Source organism: Bos grunniens, chromosome 14, assembly GCF_055505025.1.
Source record: "Bos grunniens cultivar Pamir isolate PY7600 chromosome 14, Bosgru_T2T1.0, whole genome shotgun sequence".
NCBI lineage: Eukaryota > Metazoa > Chordata > Mammalia > Artiodactyla > Bovidae > Bos > Bos grunniens.
In genome coordinates, this window is record NC_141178.1 from 74416053 (window position 1) to 74436183 (window position 20131).

General features: G+C 36.2%; 1 protein-coding gene across 2 annotated transcripts in view; it reads left to right on the forward strand.

Annotated features, from left to right (window-relative positions):
* Nucleotides 1-20131, forward strand: part of EFR3A (EFR3 homolog A) — an 86942-nt gene that overhangs the window by 53530 nt on the left and 13281 nt on the right. For both annotated transcript variants that reach the window (XM_086337370.1, XM_086337369.1), the window contains exons 11-20: nucleotides 640-754; nucleotides 1499-1550; nucleotides 2886-3058; nucleotides 3587-3662; nucleotides 4886-5047; nucleotides 5692-5823; nucleotides 6947-7014; nucleotides 7967-8094; nucleotides 14995-15086; nucleotides 19974-20022. In XM_086337370.1, the coding sequence (XP_086193496.1) occupies nucleotides 640-754; nucleotides 1499-1550; nucleotides 2886-3058; nucleotides 3587-3662; nucleotides 4886-5047; nucleotides 5692-5823; nucleotides 6947-7014; nucleotides 7967-8094; nucleotides 14995-15086; nucleotides 19974-20022 (1047 nt within the window). The remainder of the gene's footprint in view (nucleotides 1-639; nucleotides 755-1498; nucleotides 1551-2885; nucleotides 3059-3586; nucleotides 3663-4885; nucleotides 5048-5691; nucleotides 5824-6946; nucleotides 7015-7966; nucleotides 8095-14994; nucleotides 15087-19973; nucleotides 20023-20131) is intronic.

A 20131-nucleotide genomic window follows, 5' to 3' on the forward strand; every position in this document is an offset into this window, starting at 1 on the left:
TACTTAGGGTTTAAAATCACATGCTTCCCCGCTACTCCACTCCACACACACAGACACATACACACAGACACACACACACACACATACACACGTGCACAACGGGTACAAGGATATAGAGCATGGTGTAATGTTGATTGTTTTCAGTTAATGTCTCGATTTGGTCACTGTCAACTTCAAGTGGTCAGTCTGACCATGGAGTATCATCCAGCGAGAAATCTGCAGCATAAAACTTCACAAAACACTTTTGATGCATTCATTCAGTCACAGCACCTTCTCGATACACTGTACAAATCCTTTTTTTGCATTTCAGTTGCATTTTTACCTTTCTTGAAATAATAAAGCATGACATGCTGTAAATGTTTCTTTTTTTCCATCTTCAGTACTAAAATGGCTATACAAAAATTCAACTTTGGTAAGTGTTTTTTCTTAATGCACTGCTGATATGACAGCTGTCACAGTACAGTCTATCAAAATTGTTTCAAATGAAGGTAAAGACAGCTAAGCATTAATAGAACCATCTTATTGAAAAAAAACAAATGAAACTTTGACCAACCTAATATTATGATTTTTTTATTTTATGGAAAAATTAAGTTTTCAATTTGAAAAATACATCTTAAATTTATCTTGATATTTTTACAGGATTTTTTGGAAGTAACCTGCCAGATTATCAGAGGTCAGAAATCATGATGTTCATTATGGGGAAAGTACCTGTTTTTGGAACATCTACACATACTTTGGATATCAGTCAATTAGGGTATGTTTTTGTGGTTGTCCTGTGTTCTCAAACTGAAAATTTCTCAAACTGTAAAGTTGAATACTCCAGGCCAGAATACTGAAGTAGGTAGCCGTTCCCTTCTCCAGGGGATCTTCCCAACCCAGGGATCAAACCCAGGTCTCCCACATTGCAGGCAGATTCTTTACCAGCTGTGCCACCAGGGAAGCCCTAATTTGATTTTACAACATGCTAATGCTTTAGTTTATAAAGAATTTAATAAGGAAATGATAGTCTTATTTAAGATATTTATTTGTTTGACCATTAATAACCCTTTTTTCATTTGTTAATTCTTTTTTGAAAGAATTATTTGTATAACAATTATTTAGGCACATTCTTGCCTTCTTATTAATATATATTACATAGATATTATGTCTGTCAATTATATTTGCATTAGATATATTCTCCAGTTTATAGTATCTTTTAATTATTCTGGATCTTTTGTTGTGATTTAATACAATTGACTTTTCATGTCATTACATGCATAGGTCTGTTTCCTTTGTGAACCAATAGCTTTTTAATGTTTTTTGTTTGAATTTGATTTTTGTGCATATAACCCTGTAATTCATATGAAGTTTACTTTAAAATATAAAATGAGCCAGACTTAGTATGAAAGCAAAGTCTGTTTCGCTAATATGAATAGAGTTTTAAAATCAAAAATAATAATTTAAGTAAATAAGGTTAATTACTTTTAATAAGATAATACTACTGTTTTGTGTATTTTAGGGATTTGGGAACCAGGAGGATTCAAATAATGTTGCTGCGATCTTTGCTTATGGTAAGGAATTTAAGACTGGTAAAGAACACCCTTAACCTTAAATTATTAAAGAGGTTAAAAGAATAGCTTCACATTATCAGCTTCTTTTTCTTATAAGATACCATTTATGGTAAGTTTTCTTTCTGTGGTTTGTATACTATACTTGAATGTACTTGAATTTTGCTTTTACTGTTTATTCCTCACTTTCCCATCATCATATTTGGTTTGCATAATGATGAAAGATACAGAAGGCAGAAGGCATTACCATTTTATAGGAGATGATGCCTGGGCCCAGCTATAGCCAGATTTCTCAGTTCTTGCCTATATGTTTTTTGCTTTTTTATTTGTATCTTGTTTAAGAGCTCTTTGCCTGCTCTGATGATATAAACACATTTGTTTATATCTTTTTACAAAAGGTTTACAGTTTGGCTTTCCACATCTAGAACTTTGATCTGAAGTTTATCTATTTCTGTATGTGATATAAAATACAGATATGTTTTTAGGTTTTTTAGGTAAGTAGTAAATGTCCCACCAATTTCTACTCACTTATAAAATCACCTTTATCCTATAATGAATGCCCAAATATAAATGGTAGATGTTCCGTATATGCTTGTAATCCTTAATATAAATAGAGATTACCCACCTGAAATTTCATTTGGCCCTAAGCTTTTTTTAATTAAATAAATTCCCTGAGCAAATAGCCTTGTCTCTAATCCTAATTGTACTACACAGTCAACTGAATGAATGTCTGTGTGTTATGGTTAAACTGTTTAATGGCATTTAAGTATAGGCTGATTAAAAGCTCCAACTTTAGAGATAGGAATACACTCAGAAATGTCACATCAAATAATGAAAAGAGCTTTCCAAGATGAAAATGCATTCCTATTAAACTGAACTGCTTAATTTAAAATAAAATAATTATTTGCAAGTTTAAAATTTTCAAATCTTACCTGTGTTATTTGTTATCTAATTTCCTTATATCCATTTAGTACTGACTTCCTGCCCCATATATTCTTAACCTGTCTGAGCCTCGGTTTTCTTTTACAAAATGGGGAAGCAGTAATAATTCCTAGCCTCACAGGAACATGGTAATGATGAAGTTAGTACACATACAGTGCTTAGAGTCATGCCTGACATAAGGTAAATGTGTGCTGATACTGATTTTATTAACTTTATGAATGCTGTTTTTGTAAAATCCTCATCATCTCACAAATTTTCTTTTAGTTTTTCCTTTAGACTTACGTTTATACTTCCTGTTTTCCCTAAGCTAATGATTCTTAGAAAACACCTTGAGAGTTTTATCAAAGAAGGATTCATGACAAAGGTGTTTTGCTTGTTTTTCCTCCCTATAATCAGGTAACTTCTGGATACAAAGCGAAGACAATAGTTACTGCACTGCCAGGGTCTTTTCTGGACCCTTTGTTATCACCGTCCCTCATGGAAGACTATGAACTGAGACAGTTAGTCTTGGAAGTAATGCATAATCTGATGGATCGCCATGACAACAGGGCAAAGCTTCGAGGGATCAGGTATGTGTTGTTTGAAAATAGGCTTAATGATGAAATTTTCAGATTTCTACATTAATGCATTTAAGTACAGTATTGATTGTTTTGGGGTTTTTTTACCCTTTTAAAGTGTTTATTAATTCAGTGGTTTTCAGTAAATTCACAGTTAGAACCATCACCATTACCATTATGCAGTATTGTACTTTTTTTCATCTAGGATTTTTAGGTTTTATTAATCCCAGAATTTAATTTGTATAACAATTACTAATATATTTTAAGATAGTAAATGTTAAAGGTCTTTTAATGTACTTTCAGAGATCTTATCTACTAGTAATCATTAGTTCCATAAATTTTATTTTGGTTTTGCCTCAAGGATTACTTTGTGCAATTATACTTAAACTCGGTTATTCAGTAGAATCATTATATATAAGCTTATTTAAAATGCTCATTGAAATGAGTGGTAAATAGTTCAGACTTCTAAGCATAGCTATGATTTGTCATATAAGATGATATAACAGTCATTCCTTTAAATGATGCATTGGTTCTCTCTAGAATAATACCAGATGTGGCTGACCTAAAAATAAAAAGAGAAAAAATTTGTAGACAAGACACAAGTTTCATGAAAAAGGTAAGATTATCTTCTGAAAAATAATGCATGGCTTAAGTTGTAGCCATTTGAATTCTCAGGTAGGTTTGCATTGATCTGTAACCTTAAAATGAAATGAAGGGGAATCTATTAGAAGAACATACATAGTTTGTATCTGTAGCCAGAAAACTCCCACTTACTAATACTGAACCACAGACCTAAACAGGGTTAACCAGTCAGGCATTGGCACAGCTGGAGAGGCGCCTCTTACCTATATGGGTCCATGTGCATATTAAATAGATTACAGAGCAAAATGCATACATAACCCTACAGACGGACTGGCTTCAGAAGACTACTGTTGTGGCCTGTGACCCTGGCCACACTTTACAATCACCGGGGGAGCTTTGTGCTTTTACAAACACTGATGCTCAGCTTCCTCACTGATAAGTTAAGTCATATCCGGGGTGGGCAGTGGGGCGTAGTGGAGAGGAAGCGTGGCAGTCGTTCAGTTTCCCTATTGTAACTTACAGTTTGTGTTGCAGACCAGTGTAACATGTTGAGTTAATTACCACATGGTACTTTGAAATGGGAAAAACGCTTTTGTTTCTGTTTGTTGTCACTTGACAATTGGACCTGTACTCTGGAATGCTTTAGACCACAGGCTTTTCTGTTTTTGACTAACAGAACTTCCCTCTGGTTTAGAGGGAAACCTCTTACAGTCCTGGGGGTGTGTCTGTGACCTCTCCTCGTGGGTGGACTTTAGACGTGCCTGTGTCACTTCAGACCAAAGTGTGGCAGAGCCTGGAGGTGCTCTTCCCTGCACAGCTCCTAACCCACCTCCCAGGAGGTTGTTCCCTCAGGCAAGAAAACCTGAGTTCATTTCTGCTCAGCCAGGTGTTTCTTATTATTGCCAAGGCTCCCATAATTCTGCCATTTGTTTCAGTTTTTCTCAAATCTATCTATAATTTGCTTGTCTTTTCAAATTATTACTAAAGACATTTTCATTGTTTGCACTGGAACTATTTCTGACTTGCTGTTTTTGTTTAATTTTGTCTTCAACTCCAGTGTTAGTGTGTAGTTATATATCGATACATTTATTGATGTTAATAATTGGAATACAATTTGACCCTCCGATTATCAGTTTAAATCTCTCCCATGTTATGTGATAAGATAGCTACTTTATAAGAGGTTATATACACCTCTGATATCTGCCCTGCTACATTTTAAGCAAGACTGTCTTTTTTCTGTATCGTTTCCCTTTTCAGAATGGGCAGCAGCTGTATCGGCACATATATTTGGGCTGTAAAGAAGAAGACAATGTTCACAAGAACTATGAGCTACTTTATACTTCTCTTGCTCTTATAACTATTGAATTGGCCAATGAAGAAGTAGTTATTGATCTCATTCGATTAGCCATTGCTTTACAGGTATGCTTTCATAGCCTTTCATTGACAAAAGCATTTTTTTACAAATTAGACACCATCTTTAAAGTATTATCATCTTTACTCAGGGACATAAATTTTTTAAGTGAGTTCTCTAGTTTTAAATCTAAAAAACTATGATCACATTCATTTATTCTTTTTACAAATGTTGAGTAAGTATTGACCATGTGCTAAATATTGTTCAAAGGTATAGGATTACCATGATGAAAAAGACAGCATGGTCCCTGTGCCCATCCTTTCAGTGGAGAAGATAGTCATTAAATAATAAAAATTACATAGATGGAGTTGTTTAATTAGAGTTTAAATATTACATAATAATAGAACTGTGTGCAATGAGAATACATGCATTTATTTTTATATATCTAATATACATTTCACCAGCCCCCGAATCCCCCCATCTTTAGGAAAGGCTTTCCTGAAGAAGACCTGTTTGAATTGAGAGTTTTAAGTCTTTTATAAAGGGGTATTTATTCTCCTTTTAGAACTTTTTTTTTTTAAAGAAAGCTGCTTCTAAGGTGACATTTTTGTTAGCATTCCAACTTACCTGCAGTTTTTTTAGTATAATCATAAAGAAAATGCTAATGGAGCATGAGACCTTGATCTGTCCATGTGTGTTTGTTTTATTAAAGGATAGTGCAATTATCAATGAAGATAATTTGCCAATGTTCCATCGTTGTGGAATCATGGCGCTGGTTGCTGCATACCTCAACTTTGTGAGTCAGATGATAGCTGTTCCTGCGTTTTGCCAGCATGTTAGCAAGGTAATATATTTAGATAAGTCCTTGCATTTGAACTGCATGAGAATGGCAGATTTTCTACCAGTGATAATTATTTTTAATGTTGATGATTATGTATCAAATTATTAAGATAATGCTATGTTTATATTTTCTTTGATGCCTGTTGTTGTATTAGAATTTTTCTGTATAATGGTTGAGCAGGAAATACGGTTTTCTTCTATAATACTTCATACAATTTCTTATACAGTTATTTTCCTTTTAAAACATTATGGATCTTAGTATCTCATATTTCTTTAATTATACTGTTTTTATTGTCATTATGTTTTAAACCAGTCTCCTTGAGTTAGATCTCAAAAGTTAAGTAAATAATACACCTCTCAGATTTGTCCTGTGTCATTTAACTGTATTTATCTTTTTCAGCAGTAACTCATTAAATAGTTACTGCATGGTTTAGCATACATTTCAGAGCCGCTGACTTACCTGCAGAAAAAGTCCACTGTAATTTTTATTCTTTAAAGACATCTTTCAGGGAGAACCTCATTTTTATGAAATTGGAAGCATCTCTCTCAGTCCTTCCTAAAATGTAGGGGGTTTTAGTGCATTCTAAGAAATAAAACTCATTCATTCATTAAACAAATGTTTGAGTGACTATTTGACATCTGCCATTAAAGATCCAAATTCTGTGAAAGCAGAGTTCCCCTTTAGGTGGCTCCCAAGTGAGTTGGGGAGCTAGACCTCAGAAGAGCGCTGAGACCACGGGCATGCGCGGCAGCAGGTCCCGTGGAGGAGGGGCACAGCGAGGGCCTGTGGCTTGTGGAGGTGTCTCCCACACAGGGTGCTTGAGAAGGCACAGGTTCTAATTGCCTCTGTGGGAGGTTTGATCAGATGTGATGTATCATCTTTTTTCACAGCTTGTATTATTTTATCACTTTGGTTTTGTTACCTGCTGAGTTCATAAACGTGAAAACAAAACGAACTCTTTATTTGGGTTCTCAACTGTAGCTTAAATTCCAAAATAAAGTGATGGTATTTCTTATAAATGTTGAGTTTTTGTTTCTGTGTTTTTAGTTTTCCAAATTTTTGTGGCACCGTCCTGAAGAGTGAGGCTTTTGATTTTTACTCTATTTTGTTTTTGGATATTTTTCAGGTTATTGAAATTCGAACTATGGAAGCCCCTTATTTTCTACCAGAGCATATTTTCAGAGATAAGTGCATGTATGTTAATGCTTTACATTTCAAGAAAGGGACATTGACTTGAGAAACCAGTAAATGATGATTGAAAGGAGTGAACTATTGTTAGAATAATTTTCTGATTTTTATAATCCTCATTGTTTTATGTTTCTGTCACTTAACTCATCTAACTTGTTTGTCTTGTTATAAAAGTTCTCATACATTATAAATATAGACTCATACACATGGACTCAGTCTTTGAGGAAAAAAATTTTAGCTTACCTTTTTTTAAACATGAGGATGCAACTCTTAAATAGAGCATGTTCTGATATATAGGTGAACATCCTTTAAGAGACTATAATATCTTGTTCAAAACTTTGAATAATCGATAACAATATTAATAAAACTATGGGAGAAAGAATGTTTTCCGAAAAGTGATGGTTATACTCTGAACTTTTTTCCTTGCTATCCAAACAAAAAAATACATATATGAAAAATACTTTATTCAGCTTTTGGACTCTTAAAAGCAGTTTAATATTGAAAGCATCAGCATAATATAATACCAAGCAGTTTGAAAGGAAAGTGAAGCTGTATGTCTTGGACGAGAGTTTCCTGTCACTTAGTTGGCTAGTGTATTCTTGATTAGTAGTCAGTGAGCTTCATTTTTATTTTCTTCCTGTAGTAGATTTTTAATTAGCATGATAGTTAAAGCTGAATTTCGTCTTCATCATTTAATGTGTGAATACCAGCAGGATAAAATAAGGCTGACCTCACCCTTGGGATGTTACTGGGGAAGAAGAACAGCAGAACGCTTCCTAGCTGGGTCCACACTCCATATGTTTTTAAAGAGCTCAAATTAGTCACCTAAAATATACTGATTTTCCTATGACTAATTACAGTTTAAGTTGCATTTATATTTAGACCTTGATCTAGAATGTTTATATGTTAACTTATTTTAAATAATACTAAATGGCTTTTGTTTTGATCAACTTGACAGGCTTCCAAAATCTTTAGAGAAGCATGACAAAAATTTGTACTTTTTGACCAACAAGATTGCAGAGTCCCTAGGTGGAAGTGGGTATAGTGTTGAGAGGTTGTCAGTCCCGTACGTACCACAAGTGACAGGTAAGGGGGGGTGATTAAAACTCTATCGAATACGTATCAGCAATTTTTTTGCGAGTTCAGTTAGCAGTGAAAACTAATTCTGTTTGTGTACTTATTATACCAACTGTTTCAGATGCTTAAGAAAGTTTACTTCTATTTTAAAATTTTGTTCTTGAAAACCTTTAGTAAAAGACACATACATGATTTTATCATGAGCAAATTGAATCCTCAAGTGTTAATTATTATAGTTCATGTATTATTATACTGAATAATATTATTCTTTAAACAGAGAAGCAAAGTAAGATCTTTGCTCTTTAAGCAATATTGTGTTTAACTTCAGGAAATTGGTAAAAATCATTTAGTTAGTTATTTGTGACTATTGAGCTTAATGAATTAGGTAATTTTTGTCATTTGAAAGAGTACAGACTACTTTCTTTGTAAAGAAACCTGCAAACTTTTTAAGTTAAGAATATGTTTTCCTCTGTGTATAATGTATCTCCTTCTGTTCTTTTCATTGCTTGAGATAATTGTTTTGTTTCAAAGCAAAACTGCATCATATCTTGCATTCACTTTTTACTTTGAAAGCTAAAATCAAAGATTTTTATCTTAGGACACCTTCATTTTCTTTTGATGGGGCTGTATCTGTTCTACAAGAGAGCTGTTTGATTTCATTTAGGTAGTTTTCCGAATTAATCGCTAGAAACAGCATGATATTTGGAAATAACTTTTTTATAATTTGGATCCAAAATATGTATATTTATTACAGATAGTTGTTCATAATAGTCTGAGATGTTAATGAAAGCTTTTGCATTTTCTTTTAAATTCCATAGTATAGAAAATTCTGTTCCTCAGAAATTCCTTGGGAAAGTAAAAAGTGCTAAGAATAAACTATTAGTAGAGCTTTATAATTTTAAAGAATTTTTTAAATAGGTTTTTAAAAATGCATTCTTATAATTTGGATTTAGCTCTCTTTCCTTCAGGCAAAAAACCTCATAAACCCAGGCACAAGTGCAAAGGTAAATCCAGTGTCGGTTGGCCTGCCCTTTCCCTCCCCCATCTTTTAGGAAAATAGCTTAGTACAACTGCCTTCTAGAAAATGAAGACAGTGGCCTGTGTATTCTATGTAGTTGTAAACTCAGTTACTGTTTTGCTCTACCTTCCCCATAGCTGTAGTTTACTTTCCATCCCTTGTTACTTCCTTCTACCCTGTTCCTTTAACTCCGAACAATTCTGAATGAAAATTACGGTATGTTTTTTTATTTTAACAAATGGTTTGTATTTCCCATTTCTTCCCACCCCTGAAAAGGATGTATTTTCTTTTTTAATGCCTGTCTATCACTGACTAGAAGAATTCTGAGCATTTCAGCATATTCTTAGTTATGTAACTGCATAGAAATCCCTCAGTGTGAATAAGAGTCTTCTGATTTATAAAGATTTTGGCAATTTAGAACCAGTCTGTGGCATGTGTGTCCTGCCTTAATGCAGAGAGAGTCAGAAGACATAGTAAGACTTTGTGGCCTAATCAATTATTAAATTTTCCTTTTGCTATATAACCATCAGATACTCATTTAAAAAAAAATAAGGGATTTAAGATTTAAGGTATCTTTCTTGTTAAAAGAAAACAGTTTAAATATTTAGGTTGTTGTGTATCATGCATGTATACCCTTCATCATCAAAAGAGTAGCTGCCGTTTATTATGTACCGAGTGTTTGCCAGTCACAGTGGTACTCTGTATTCGTGTTCTCAGGGAATCTGAGAATGTAGTTTGGTGAGGAAAGTAGCATTAGTTTTGTTTACAAATGATGATAGTGAGGCTGAAATTAAATAATTTGATTAGGTAAGACCACTAGAATTAACTGCCTTGCCTGTTCAGTTAGGTGCTTAATAAATTGATTTTACCGGCTGTGTGCTCAAAGATTGTTTCTTATTGATCCAGATTTATTTTTTCTTGTATTACAAACTTTTACTGAGGGTCTACTATATCAAGCACTCTTCTGACTTTTGGGGTAGAAAGATGTTAAGATTCACTCCCTGTCCTCAAGGATTAAAGTTTGGTGGAGAAGACAGACAAACAGTTGAAATATAATGGTAACTGGTTCTAAAGAAAGAAGAATGGTATGCCTAAAGCTTACTGAACAGTTAGTGACTGGCATAAAGTAAGTGATCAATAAATGTTAGCTAATTATTGCAAATCAGCCTAGAATTTGAGTTAATAGTGTATGTCTAGGTGTGTGTTACATGCTCCTCTATGAAGGGGTACAGTATTTAATGAGTATTTACGATGTGGCAGCTGCTGTGCAAACAGAAGCAAGACAGGTAAAGGTTCTCGGTTTAACAAAGCATACAGTCTTTCCTAACAGGATTCCTCATCTGGACCAAGAAACACAGAAGATGATTTTGAATGACGTTTTTCTCAGTTCTCCCAAGATGGCACATCAGCACTTGTATTCTAGATGCATAGGAAAGAAGTTAATTCATTATACAGTTTGTCTAACAAGACAATTAACTAGACGATTGCAGTATGCCTTAAAAGCTGTCATCAGAGAGGTTTGGGGTCCTCAGGCAGCACCTAGGAGAGTCTTCTGTCCAGGTTTTGTGAAACAGGGGTGTTTTCCAGAAGGAAAAAAAACCCCTAAGCTGAGCCTGAAGCAAGTGTTAGGCAAGTGAACTGTTTCATGCCAACATAACAGCATGTGTGGAAGAATGGAGGCAAGCAAGAAGATGATTTTTCAAGGAATTACTGTAAAGTTAGTCTACTTTGGAGTGACTTGGAAGAGTAGGATTGGTTAAATAGTTTGTTCCGAAAGCATTGGGGAGTCATTAAATGATTTTAAACAGGGAATGGCTTGATAAGAATTGCATAGAACCTAAAAAACCAGTTTCACTATAAATAAATACGCGTTAGCTCTAGATGGAATTTTGTGTTTTTCTATAGAACCAAAAAAGTCTTATCTGTATAAGTAGTATCAGTGTTAAAATGAAATTTTGTATAGATAAGTTACCTCTGAAATTTCGTTTTGCTGGTTAGCTTTTTAATTGAATCGGAGCAGCATTGTAGCCCTAATTACATTTCATGATTTATTAATATACAGTTAAGTAAATTCTTCTACCTTTTCTTATACAACCATAGACAATTATATTGAGTAATTTAATGTAGTTCTGTATTATTCTTGTGTTCAGACTGTTGTGTCTACTTGTGTTTCTCTCTTCTTTAGCCATCTGAATGCAGTTCCATACATTATACACAGACACTCCAGGTGGCAGCAGAATATCACTGTATCACTGAAGGAAGTTAGGCCTCACTGTCTCCAAGTATTGCTCTAAAACCCAGGTTGCAATTAAAAACAGAAAGAAGTAACAATGATTACCATACCGAACAGCAGATTATAGGAAGTGGAGAGGGAGGTGGGATGGGAAAACCGAAGGGGCATAGAAAGTAGCGTCTGAGATTGCCCCAGGCCAGCCTGAGGAAGAGAAGCAAGGCTCTACCCGGGGAGTGCACACGCAAGGCACTGAGACGCCGAGAGGCAGTTCTCGAGCCGGCAGGACAGGGCCGTCCACAGCGGCTGCAGTGGTGTTGCGTCTCAGCCGCCCTTGAAGGACAGGTCAGGAGCAGACGTGGACGGCCCATGAAAACGGGCGTTGTCTTCTGTAAGCTGTGTTGTGGAGAGCTTACTCATGTGTAGATGTGCACGATACTTAGTTGTGACTGGGCTTTTTCTGTCACCTTCAAGCAGGTTGCTCTATTGATGAAAAGAAAGAACTTTCTGAGAATAGAGTGTTAGAGTTTCCCATTGAGTTTCGTTTTCTTCCTTTGAAAAATTCCTTGTCTTTCTCAAATCTCTGCCCATACCTCCCTCCCGTTCTAACTCACTTTTGCCTCTCAGTGATCCCTCTCCTGCTTCTGTACTTCTCCTTTCCTTTTTTTTTATCTTAAGCTTCAATTTCTCTCTTCTCTGCAACCCATCAGGTTTCATATGTTAACCTAGAAGTTCTTGTATGGGTTTTTTTGGAGAAGCAGGCTATTATTTATTCCTCATTTTGAGTTCTAGTAAAGCCTTGAAAGTTGAAAAGCAAGTCAGCAGTGATGACCATACTGTTTTGTAGCAGTTCGATTGATGTTGATTTTTATGTTTGGTGATTTATATTAGCACATATGATCATGAGGAAAAATTAGAAAAAGTACAGTGTCTCGGTTACCTCAGTAATAGTCATATGCAGGAGATAAGATACTTTCAATCTGAAAACTGTAGTGAAACAATATGTAGTACTTTGTCACAGATGGGTGTGTATTCATTCTGTACCTCCAGCCTTTATACAGCAGAACCATAGTAACTGCTAGATGATAGATGCAAAACACAGTCTGCCACTGAATTCTTGTACAGCTGGGGAGACAAGACATCGATTTACGCGTTGGTAGTTCAAGGCCCAGTCAGTGACTTCCGGGTGATAATGATTGAATAGTGATAAGGAAAGATCAATCGTAACCGATAGGAAATTTCTGGAGCTAGAAGAAAGACAAGTAAAAACAATTAAGTAATATTTAAGATTTAAAGCATGCGATGTAGTGTGTAAGTAGAGCTTGAAAGATAAGAGTCTTTATGGTGGGGGGACATAAGGAAGGGCAGGTAACAGGTGTTTCCAGTAGGAGTTTCTGTTTGTAGAAAAGCATGTGAGGCAGATGCCCAGAGACTGGAGAATAGGCACATTTGCCTTAATACATCAGGGAACAGCCGATGTTCCTGTTTGTAGGCTCTGACTGGAGAATGCAGATTTCCTTTTTACTTCCTCAGGCAATGGGTAGAATTGCTTGGAGGAGTGATGTGGTTAGTGTTTAAGAAACTTAAAATAAGATGGTGGCATACAGGGAACATTCTTGAAAGGTCTGTTATCAGGATGGGATGGGTCAGTGGTTCTCAACTGTGAGTGATTTTTCCCACTCTAGGAACCATTTGTCAACCCTAGAAACATTCTCAGTTATTGCCAGTGGGGCAGGCCTACTGGTATCTAGCAGGTAGAAATTAGAGATGCTGCTAAATATTCTGCAATACACAGAATAGCTCCCACGGCAAGAATTACCTGGCCCAAAACGCCAGTAGTGCCAAGGTGAAGAACCCTGGCTGAGCTGTGCTGTGAGAATAAACAGACACACGTTCTTAGTGATTTAAAACTGTAAAGACTTAACTCGTTGCTCCAACTAACCGTGCATAACCTCATATCCTCCTTATTCTGGAGTCCAAGCTGATGGAATAGCCACAGTTTAAAATGTTGCTCACTCTTCATTGGCCAGAACTAGTTACAGAGTCCCTCCTAACCACAGAGAGGCCAGGAACTGCAATCCTTCTATGTCCCAGAAAGAGAGTAAGTTGCCATATTTGATTAACAGCATTAATTTACTGCCATGGAAGGCTGCCTTGGAGTAGAGGAGTAGTCAGTAAGAAAGAAACCAATGGTTTTCTTAGGCCATGCCACACAGCTTTTGGGATCTTAGTTCCCCAACCAGGGAGCAAGCCCACACTCAGAGCACAGAGTCTTAACCACTGGACCACCAGGAAAGTCCCAAGAAACCAATTTCCTTATGTTTGCCCTCTTTTAGTTCATTCTTGACCCCTTGAGAAGAATAAAATCACAGTAGAGTTGACCCTTGAACAACACTGGTTTGAACTACATAGTTCCACTTAAATGCAGATATTTTTCAATAAATATGTACCACGGTATTACGTGGTCTCCAGTTGAAGCAGAACCATGGATCTGGAGGGCCAATTAAAGTTGTAATGCAGACCTTTGACTGCAGAAGAGTCTGCCCCAGACTCCTAGGTTGTTCATGAAGTGAAGTTGCTCAGTCGTGTCTGATTCTTTGCAACCCCATGGACTGTAGCCTACCAGGCTCCTCCATCCATGGCATTTTCTAGGTAGGAATACTGGAGTGAGTTGCCATTTCCTTTGGTCAACTGCAAATACAAAATGAAATTAGAAAGAGTGTTGCCAGATTATGGTGTGGCTGACTGTGCTATTAGGCTAATTTTAGGCCTGAGCTCCCTGTTATTGGGAACCTTACAGGTGTGTCTGAATACTGATCTCCTTAGCTCTTCAGGTAGCTGGGTCTGGTCTTGGGCAGTCAGCTTACAGTGCAGGCAGCTGTAAGCTGACTGCTTACAGGGAGCTTCCATTAAGCTCCCTGTGCCTTACATGTACTATAAGTTTGTGTATGCTTCGATGTGCAAAATCTTGGGAAGCTCAGCATTAGTCAGTAGGCTGGATTTGTTTTAAAATTACCAGTTAGTCTGAAAAAAGATTCATTTTAGAAGCAGCTCTCCCGGCAGTGTAAGAGGGAGTGCTCTACTGGACCACTTCAGAAGCCATCCTCAAATCTGCATGAGAAAAGATAAAAAATTCTGAAGGATGGCTCTCTTGAAAAATAAATATGACAGTGTGGAGATAAAGAAGGTTTTCGTAAAGACGTTAAAATTGAGTTTAGAACTTTTTTTTTATTATTAATGTTTTATTGAAGGATAATTGCTTTACAGAATTTTGTTGTTTTCTGTCAAACCTCAACATGATAAAACATGTTGAATAGAATTGATTAATACAAAATTGGAAATTTGGACTGGAAACGGAACTGGGGGTATGGAGGGCCAGCTTTGAAGTTCTGTACTGATCTTTGGCTCCTCAGGTGTCAGCGCCCCTACCTCCATGTCATTCAGGGGTCAACTGTATGAAACCGAGTCCACCTATCAATTTTATTTTTTAAATCTGTTAAAGTCTGAGAGCACACTGCTTTGTATATTTAGTAAAAGCAAAAAAAGACAAACTGTCTTAATTTCCTGAAATTTTTTGAAATCTGAAATAACTGGAATTTATACGTGATATACCATTTCTAACTAGCAAATAACGGGGGAATTTTTTTTTTTTTAACTATAGATGAAGATCGACTTTCTAGAAGGAAGAGTATTGTGGACACCGTATCCATTCAGGTGGATATTTTACCCAACAGCATTCCTTCTGATGATGTGGTAAGTTGCTGAAAGTTTATGACCAAGTACTACTGTCTTGAGATAGACATCAGTCAATTTGAAAGAGCTTTTTGCCTCTCTGCACTTTTAGAAGCAAATACAACTCTAAATTATTCCTAAATAAAATTGTTAGTAGATGTTAATTTGATTTAGCCTTGAACTTGTAATTTACAATTTATTTTACTGAATTCATTTCAGATACTTACAAAGATACATAAATTTAATATTAAGTGTTATGGTATCACTGCTTTTCACATTGTAGTAAAAGAAACCATAGAACTAAGCTTTTTTAATAAGTAAGAACGTATATAAGGCCTGTTATTAAATAAATAGGCCCTCTAATCCTATTTATTTTAAAAGATTTATGAAACATAAGTTGTGAGAATAAATGGGATTATACACTCTCAAGTGAAGCCAAATACCCACTACTTTTAGAAAGTTTCAAAATTTCACCTATGAGAGAATTTTTTAAATCATTTTGGAAAGTAAATATAACATTTAATATAGGCTAAGCTTTATCAGTGACCTGTGTACTCTTGAAGGACTTATTTGAAATATCATAGATTTAATGTTCTCCTCCTGTTTCAATAGAGCACAAGAGTGTACCCTCCTGAGTTATAGGAAGAAAAAGCAGCCAGTATTCTCTAGGACTTATCCACACAAATCAGCAGAGAATTTTTTGATAGTCAAGTAAAAGTGCCGATGTGCCAGCATGTCAAGTCAGCCTCCTCCTTGTGGTTTACCCATTGTTTGCTTCCTAGGTATTTCATTATTTCTCTTGGTACAGTATAAATGATTAAAAGAATATCCATATAAGAAAAGGGGAAGGAAGTTGTCTGAATTTATGCTTTCTCAGCCTCCTCTCTCCCTCCTGCTTCCAAACCCTGTCAGTTAATTTGTGTGCAGGATTTAAAAGTATTTGGTGGCCAGGGTACAGCCAATTAGTTTATATCTTTCAAGGTTTTTAACTCCCTCTTACGTAGAATAACCAGTTTCATAAAGAAATTACCTTCAGAGCATTGGAGTAGTTTGAATACGCTGTTAGTGTTCATTTTGGAACTTGGGGCCTTGAGGTTGGTTTAAAGTTTTCTTACCAATTTAAGACTCAAGAAAAATCATCTTCCCTAAATTTCACCTCTTCAAAGCCATTTTATTTTTATACTCATTATTAGCAAGGAGGATGCCTTGCTAACTCTATCTTTAATGATTATGAACTTGCTGATAATACCTTTGGAGGGAAGAAATTCATCCAGACCCTTAGTTTATATGTGTCAAGAGTGCAGTCTGTTTTACTGACTGGAATTTTTCCCTTTGCCTTTTGTTGACCATTTTTATTTCTCCTAAAAATACATATATAGCACTTCAAACTGTTGCAGAGGGTCAGTTTATTTTAATAAAATGAACTGAAATGACATTTGCATGAAGACTTAGTATAGGAGGAAGATTCTTGAGCATGAATTTTACATTAAAAGTTCACTAATACATTTGTTAAATTATTAAAGATCACTTTTGTTTTATCTTTGCTATAACTGTAAATCCTAAGTCAAATACACCTCACTCTGAGTATTTGAAAAATTAAGTACAGTTTTTAGTTGAGTGCATTGGAGTTTCAAACTCATTTACCATTGTGGTACCTAATTTTGTGTATTAGGAATGGTTGTTCAGATACCAGAAGACAGAATGATGGTACCTTCTAGGCTAAAACCAGGTAATTTCATTGTGTGGACAGGAGAGATTTTCATCAGTTAGGTATTCACCAGTTAATGATGTAACAAAATATCAAACTGAGAATATGTATATTTGTTAACAGTGAATCAAATTAAAAACTGCTCATTTGAAAAATCATTATTTCATCAAAATTATGTGAAATTATATATACAGAATCCCATATAGTCCTCAGATATATGGCACCCCACTCCAGTACTCCTGCCTGGAAAATCCCATGGATGGAGGAACCTGGTAGGCTGCAGTCCATGGGATTGCTGAGGGTCGGACACGACTGAGCGACTTCACTTTCACTTTAGAGCTTGTAACTTTTTTTTTAATGTTGGTTAGATGGAGATCATAGCAAAACTTTGGTTTTCCCCTAGATACAGCTCAGCTTTTTACTAATCTATTAAAATACCTGGTCCATTTGTAGTATGTCAGTTCTAACATTTGCAATTCAAGTTTTAGCCCACTGTGAATCCTTAGTGAACTTCTCCTAAAAATTGCCCTGTATGTGTATAAAGATACCTAAATTAAAGTATTCAGGAAGATAAATGACTAAAATAGAATAGAGATATATCTGCTTCCTGAAATTAAACAATCAGCTTGACTAATAGAATAAAGCACCACAGGCATGACTCTCTGATCTCTGGTGCTTACTGAGCCCCATCAGCATGACTGATACGCATAATGAATATAAGTAAAACCTGAAATCGTGACTTAGTTCTTCTCTCAAAAAGATAATAGTCAGTGCTTAATTATTTGGGGGAATGGATGGGGAGTTATACATGTTAAATTTGGAGTACAAATTAAATTTTTTATACAAAATTAAGTCACTGGTCGGCTGAGAAGAATTGTCACTTTTTCTAGGACAAATCGCAGAGATCTTTTTATACATACATACATACTCCTGCCTTTTCCCCAAGTACAACTGAAGGAACCTATATGTGTGCTAACAAAACAAGAAGGCACTCATCAGTGAAAGTGATGTGACAGCTAGTCTGGTTGGAAAAAGGTGAATAGCAGATTTTACACAGGCTCAAGGGCATCGTACAGTGTAAGCGAGAGTTACGGGTCATACGTAAGGCCAAAGTCATAAAGAGTAAAGGAATGTTGAAACTCCTCCAAAAGCCTGCCTTTGCACCATTTCCCAATAACTGCAACACAACCATTGTTTTCTGTAGACTTGGAACAGACTGTGGTTTGCTTAAACACCAAATGAAGTAGGTGGCTTGTATTTAGCAGCTGCTACTGCTGAGTCGCTTCAGTTATGTCCAACTCTGTGCGACCCCAAAGACTGCAGCCCACCAGGCTCCCCTGTCCCTGGGATTCTCCAAGCAAGAACACTGGCGTGGGTTGCCATTTCCTTCTCCAGTGGATGAAAGTGAAAAGTGAAAGTGAAGTCTCTCAGTCGTGTCCGACTCTTCACGACCCCATGGACTGCAGCCCACCAGGCTCCTCCGTCCATGGGATTTTCTAGGCAAGAGTACTGGAGTGGGGTGCCATTGCCTTCTCCTTACTTTGTATGAAAAATATGAATCATTAAACATTAGTAGAAAGAAATTCCTCTTGTTTTTAAAAAAAGAAAATTCACAAAAGGCAGGAATGGGAGACAAGATTGAAGCCAAGTTATAGAACATTTCATCCCCAGGCCGAGGGCTTCATGTGTACTCCGATAGGAAATGGCAACAGTTTGAAAGTTGGGCAGTGTCATTGTCAAAGCTGGGCTTTCGTAAAAAGAATCTCAGAAGTGTGACTAAGCTACATTGGAAAGAAGAGACTGGCTGTAGAGAGGCCAAATAGAGACCCCTGTGGTAGTTTGCACTGAGGGTGAAGCGGGTCTTGGGTAGCCAGGCTGGAGACGGGAGAGAGGACCGGCAAGGCCCACAGAGGAACTCGGAGGAAGGAGGCAAAAACAGGAGGGAGACTGAGTGACTTGAGAGGTTTCCATGCTGAGGAGCGCGTCATCATTCTCTGAGGAAAACAAACAAGAGTTATTAGATAAAGTCCTTTAGCTTTTCATCCACCCAAAATTGAACAGGTAATAGGTAAAAGTTCTGTGTAACAAGGATCCTGGCCTTCTGGCTTCTCCTGTGTTCTTTCTCCTGTGGTCTAATCGTTTATCAAAAATCTAAAAGTCTTAACCAGTTCTAAGAACAACTTTGAAGTGCTAGATTGCTTCTAGGTACAAATAATTGACCAGCCAGAGCCTAATCTTGTATATCTGCTCCAAATATCTAGACCAAAGCAACTGAAGATCTCCGAGTTTAATCTGACTTCAACTAGAAATATGAACCTTCAGTAGAAAAACTGAGGTAGTGAAACTCTTGCTGCTTGATTTCCAGCTAAAGCCTTTGTATTACAGAGAAGCTAAGGTGCAAAGCATGAAGCCCTTTGCTTTCATTAGTCTTTCTGCCTTAGACTTAGCAAAAGGAAGCTCATGACCTAAAATTAGGGATGCCCAGAGTCCAAGGCAAGTATTCATGTATCATTTCTTAACTTTTATTGAGATACTATAATAAGTGGATGTATTATTCCTCCTGAAAATGTGTTAGTGCCACAAAAAGTATTCCTGACTTTATATAGTTGTCCTGACTTTGTTTATATAGCACAAACATGTCTCAAAACAGGAGAGATTTGAAAACTTCAAGTTAAAGGGTGTTTTCTGGATAATCAGACTTGGTGGTTGACCTTAAAAGATCCAGAATATGATTATTTTAAGATGTTGGTTAACTGTACTCATTGAACACTTCCCAAAGTAGTGATTCTTGCTTTTAAACTATTCAGAGTTTCTGATTATTTCATTTTTGATTTGTAAACATATGTGGTACCAAAATTATAGAGAGTATAGAATACTTAGTTCTCATTTATTACACAGCTGAAGCTGCATTTATACATAATCTCTGCCTTGACTGTTAGTTGGGTTGCCTTAAAGGGTGCTAGTTCTGCCAGCCCAGCATCAATGTGTAACCTGTTTGGGGAACCACTGTGCTAGGCTATTGTTAAAACAAATGAAAACGTGATGATTATTTGATACTGTGGAGTATAATCATGAATCCAGCCAACACAAAGAAGAGAAAATATTTGTAAAAGGTCTTAGATGACTTGTAACTAGGTGAGGGTGTCATTTATATTGACCTTTCTAAACCCTCTATTTTACTTAAAATCACTTTTCTCTAGGTTAGTAACACGGAAGAAATCACCTTTGAAGCACTGAAGAAAGCAATTGGTAAGGTTTTTGCTTGTTAGCTTCCCTAGTATTTCACTAGCTGCTGCTTCTTCTTTTTTTTTTTTTTTTTTACTGGCTTCTCTTTATCTCAGTACTTGTTTAGATGCCG